A 5853-nucleotide genomic window follows, 5' to 3' on the forward strand; every position below is an offset into this window, starting at 1 on the left:
TTAAAATCTCTCTCACAATTTACAAAATAGGCCTTCTACACACCAAAATGTTGGGTTATATCCCAAAACAATTGTGTTATATATTGAGTTTTTTTGTTGAATGATTGTTGTTTATTAAGTTGTTTGATAGAAAAACCATCAGGTTAAGTTGCCCGCTACCTGTTTATTGGTTTGTTATCTTTGTCGTTGATAAAAAATTAGATATGATGCTTATAATTATCAAACAGTATCTTTAGCATTATTTGTTCTCTTTATTTATCCAAACTTATCTGTATAATATTTCATTGTGGTTATCGAGATACAGTATTGCCTTTCACATTCCTTTCACATTAAATTACATTAAAATAAATTGTATTTATTGTTTAGAGATATGATATCTGTTCATGGTGCTGAGTTTACAATTCATGTCGTAATGTGTTCTGTGTGCTATTCTTACTGTTATGCAAAATCAAATACTTAGTTCATTTGTCCCGTAGGTCATTCAGTCTTTGGTCAAAGCCACTGTATAAATGGTTTATAACTACAGCTGCAAGATATTGGCTATCATATCTTTTACGGCACACCCTAACTTTGAAATATTATCTAGATGGTTTTCCGTAAAGCACAATCATTTCAAGTTCTTTTACTGTTGCTAAGGAATTAAACACATGGGGTAAACATAATTTGAGAGTAAAAAATATTTGTTGTAAAGTCTGTGTACATATGCATTCAGGCACAACAATCCAACAAACAGTAGGTGTAATATCCACACTACAGTAACTGACATTTTAAAAATAATTTTTTTTCCGGACAAACTTCCAAAATGTTTGGAAATAATACTGTACATAGCATTACATTCAATTGAATACATATTTACAGTGATGTAAGGATCAAGCTAAATAGTGTAACATTGAAAACTACACTACAAACAATACACATAAGTTTTAGAACCTGTTAAATAAATTACAATAAATAATATAATTTGTTACATAGTCTTGGCAGAATATGATATTATGGGCCACATGAGACTAACAAAGTTTATCTTCCAAATAAAATAGTACATTTCAGTCATCGCTCCAGAGTAACTTCTCTCAAAATCCATAGGTGATGGATAATGTTGGGTATTTTTGTTTGCTTAGCTGTTGAAAAGAACACTAGTAATGTCACTAATTGAGCATGACAAATGTTATTTTCTTACATACTTTGAAAACATTATCCATTCTATTTCAGTATGTAGCACTAAAGGAAAAGGTTTGTTCTGACTCTTTTTTGTCCTTGCCTGGGCTTGCCCCGAAGGACTCAAGCACAGTGGCATTTGCTGACAATCAAGTAATTGAAGGGTGTGAGCTTCAACTTTCCCCAACTGTCATAGTGCATGAGGATCACAGGCTCGTAGGCTGCCGGCACGCAACAGGGGTGAGGTGTTGCTCCCTTGTTGATGTGGTGAAGACGAGACTTTGCCTGCGCGTGCATGCTGGCTGGCTTGTAGTTGTGTGGACAGGAGCCGTCGCAGAAATGCATGTTGTAACCAGCGGGGGCCACGACCCAGTCTGACCAGCCAATCTCCTTGAAGGACACATTAATGGATTTTCGGCAGCATCGACCGTCTTCGTCACAGTTGTCCTCTTTGTTGGACCGAGTCCGTCTTCTTCTGCCTGCTGATCTAGGTTCTACAAGGTCTACCTCCAGGACCATCTGAGGGGTCCTCTTGGGATCAGTTCCCTCTTCTAAGGCCAGTTCTACTTCCACAACCAGAGAGTGGCCGTTCGACCTCCCACTCCACTTACCAACCACAGTTCTGATGTCCAAAGTCAAATCACCAGTTCTTGCAGCGACCGTCTGAACAAGGCTCTCTGGGTGAATCAATAGAGAAGAGTTCAGCGGTTTCGTCTCATAGATCTTCACATGAACCTCATCCCTAATCGTGGGCTCGGCAGCTTTAGAACCATCCAACAGCTGTCTGTAGAGCTTCAGCTCAGCCCGGGCCAAAGTGAGCTCCTTCCTGATGTGTGAGTTCTTGTGGAATACAGCTCTGTACCAAAGCACATCTGATGGATGTTCCTCATCACGCCAAAGCACTTTGAGAGGCTCCACTGAAAGAGGTGAAAAGAGGGTTGTTACACAAATGCTCAAGTTCTTAGAATTACTGTCATGGTTTGAATAGGTTGTGCTTTTAAGAGTTGTAACAGATGTGTCTTGTCAAAAAAAGAAAGTGACGTCAAACGATTTAAAACAAAGCTTTGGAGAAGAGGTACTGTGTTACTATCAAGCCTTTGCTAAGACCAAATGTTAATGGTAGGCTTTTGTCGGGAGTGCACACAAAAATGAAGCCCTTTAAGACAAAATTGCTCCTCAGAGCATGACTCACTCATTCTCACAACATATGGTTTCAGAAAACACTCACAGGTACATTAAGATTAATAAAAAAAATGTGTTTGAAGGCTTTTTGTTAGTTTTGTCATAAAAGCGAATTTGAATTCTTCTTGAAGACACAAACGTGGGAGAATGTTTCGGTACACAGGTACACACCTTTTACAAAGCTCAGACCTTTTCTATAAGTTATTAATACACTTTGCATAAAGGCAAAATTCCATGCAGTCAAATCACTATCTAAAGCTTGAATGTCAACAGTCAGGTCCTGTATTGTGGTAGAATCCAGTACAGTAGCGATGTGTCTTTAAGTAAGGACCCACCAATGGCTGGATGAAGCACAGTGGATGCCCTCCTTGGGGAATGCTGGGTTTCCCCCTCCTGACTGGAGCTCCTTCTCAGCTGCCTCAGTGTTTCCCTGTAGAGCCTATGCATCCTCATCAGCTCCTCTTCTGAAGCCATTTCCCTGGGCCTGGCCTCCCTCTCCATCCCCATGGAGCTCAGGATCCCTGTCTTCACTGCCTCCAAGACCAAGGCCCTCTGGTTCTCCTCCTGCCCCAGGCGGGGTGTACCTTCTTGGGTGAGGCGGGGCCGGCCCTCCCCCTGACAGAGGCTGAAGAGGAGGACCACCCGAGAGAAGAGAAAGCACTGTGTGACTGAGCTAGGCATGGTAGGTTTGTTCTCAGAGGAGATGTCAATGTTATGAATGAAATTCCAGACATGCTTTCATATATACAGCTCCTGCATGGCCACACCTCTCCGCTGTCAGGTGAGCACTCCTTCCGCGCTTATACTGTATGTATTGTCATCATTATGTAAAGGATTTAAATATATATGTATTTGTATATACAGTGCATTCGAAAAGTATTCAGACCCTTTCCCTTTCTCCACATTTTGTTAGGTTACAGCCTTATTCTAAAATTGATTAAATATTTTTTTCCCCCTCGTCAATCTACCTACAATACCCCATAATGACAAAGTGAAAATGGGTTTGTAGATATTTTTTGCAAATGTATTAAAAATAAAAAAACAAATACCTTATTTACATAAGTATTCAGACCCTTTGCTATGAGACTCGAAATTGAGCTCAGGTGCATCCTGTTTCCATTGATCATCCTTGAGATGTTTCTACAACTTGATTGGTAAATCACCTGTGGTAAATTAAATTGATTGGACATGATTTGGAATGGCACACACCTGTCTATAAGGTCCCACAGTTGACAGTGCAGGTTAGAGCAAAAACTAAGCCATGAGGTCGAAGGAATTGTCCGTAGAGCTCCGAGACAGGATTGTGTCAAGGCACAGATCTGGTGAAGGGTACCAAAAAATGTCTGCAGCATTGAAGGTCCCCAAGAACACAGTGGCTGGCCAAACTGAGCAATCGGTAAAAACCACATGACAGCCCAATTGGAGTTGCGAAAAGGTACCTAAAGGACTCTCAGACCATGAGAAACAAGATTCTCTGGATTGAACTCTTTGGCATGAATGCCAAGCTTCACGTCAGGAGGAAACCTGCCACCATTCCTACGGTGAAGCATGGTGGTGGCAGCATCATGCTGTGGGGATGTTTTTCGGAGGCAGGGACTGGGTGACTAGTCAGGATCGAGGGAAAGATGAACGGAGCAAAGTACAGAGATCCTTGATGAAAACCTGCTCCAGAGCTCTCAGGACCTCAGACTGGGGCAAAGGTTTACCTTCCAACAGGACAACGACCCTAAGCACACAGCCAAGACAACACAGAAGTGGCTTTGGGGCAAGTCTCTAAATGTCCTTGAGTGGCCCAGCCAGAGCCCGGACTTGAACCAGATCGAACATCTCTGGAGAGACCTGAAAATAACTGTGCAGTGATGTTCCCCATCCAAACCGGCAAAGCTTGAGAGGATGTGCAGAGAAGGGAGAAACTCCCCAAATACAGGTGTGCCAACCTTGTAGCGTCATTCCAGAGAAGACTTGAGGCTTTAATCACTGCCAACAGTGCTTCATCAAAGTACTGAGTAAAGGGTCTGAATACTTATGTAAATGTGATATTTTTTTTATTTTATTTTTATCTGTTTTTGCTTTGTAATTATGGGGTATTGTCTGTAGATTGAAGAGGAAAAAAACAATTCGATCCATTTTAGAATAAAATATAAATATATTTGAGATTCTTCAAAGTAGCCACCCTTTTCCTTGATGACAGCTTTGCACACTCTTGGCATTCTCTCAATGCTGAGCATTTGTTGGCTGCTTTTCCTTCACTCTGCGTTCCTACTCATCCCAAACCATCTCAATTGGTTTGAGGTCGGGTGATTGTGGAGGCCAGGTCATCTGATGCAGCACTCCATCACTCTCTTTCTTGGTCAAATAGCCCTTACACAGCCTGGAGGTGTATTTTGTGTTATTGTCCTGTTGAAAAACAAATAATAGTCCCACTGATCGCAAACCAGATGGGATGGCGTATTGCTGCAGAATGCTGTGGTAGCCATGCTGGTTAAGTGGGCCTTGAATTCTAAATAAATCACAAAGCAAAGCACCCCCACACCATCACACCTCCTCCTCACAAAGACACGGCAGTTGGAACCTAAAATCCCAAATTTGGACTCATCAGACCAAAGTACAGATTTCCACCGTTCTAATGTCCATTACTCGTGTTTCTTGGCCAAATGTTGTTTTATTTTTTTTTAAATGTAACCTTTATTTAACTAGGCAAGTCAGTTAAGAACAAATTCTTATTTACAATGACGGCCTAGGAACAGTGGGTTAACTGCCTTGCTCAGGGGCAGAACAACAGACTTTTACCTTGTCAGCTCGGGGATTCAATCTGGCACAATGCTCTAACCAACAGGCTACCTGAAGAAAGTCTCTTCTTATTGGTGTCCTTTAGTGGTGTATATTTATTTAGCTTATACTGACGCATCATTTGTCAAGTAAATGACGTACACTACTGTATATCCTGTAATCATTCATTATAGTGGATGGATCTGTGGAGAGGGTTCTACCTGGAACCAAAAGGGTTCTTCAAAGGGTTCTCCTATGGGGATAGCCGAATAACCCTTTTAAGTTCTAGATAGCACCTTTTTTTCTAACAGTCACTGACATGATGAAATAATCATGTGCCCTGTGATTTCCACCTTGGGGCTAAAAGTGTGTGAAAGGTGACCAAGTATGAATCATCGACAGACCGACAGTGACATAACATTTCTCATGACAGGCTATTGAGTAATCAGCCTTAAGCCAACTGCCAGCATTACAAAGGAAATGTTCTATTTTTGAGACTGGATGGCAAACTGCAACAATTTCATCACCTGTGAACTGATGATAGAGCATTGTCTCTCCCATCACATTCTGGATTCCACAAGGGCAATAGCATGTTTGAAGTGACAGTGTTGTATAGCCTATCAGGGTTGGACTTAATTCGAATTAGGGGCAGTCAATTCAGGAAGTGATTTGAATCAAAAATTCAGAAATGTAAAACTTTTGAAATAAATAGCTACTTTTCAGTTTATTGAGAAGTAATTGAAAATA

The 5853-nt window shown here is 41.1% G+C and overlaps 1 protein-coding gene across 1 annotated transcript; it reads right to left on the reverse strand.

The window, feature by feature from the left end:
* Positions 1–215: 215 nt before the first annotated feature.
* Positions 216–3018, reverse strand: LOC106599003 (bone morphogenetic protein 4-like). The gene is made up of 2 exons (XM_045715754.2): positions 2673–3018; positions 216–2072 (listed from the first exon to the last, which is right to left on the reverse strand). Exons 1-2 carry the CDS (start codon positions 3016–3018, stop codon positions 1279–1281), a joined length of 1140 nt encoding a protein of 379 aa, XP_045571710.2. The 3' UTR covers positions 216–1278.
* Between the last annotated feature and the right edge of the window lie 2835 nt (positions 3019–5853).

The sequence above is a fragment of the Salmo salar genome, chromosome 03 (genome assembly GCF_965601325.2).
Source record: "Salmo salar chromosome 03, fSalSal1, whole genome shotgun sequence".
NCBI classification, from domain to species: domain Eukaryota; kingdom Metazoa; phylum Chordata; class Actinopteri; order Salmoniformes; family Salmonidae; genus Salmo; species Salmo salar.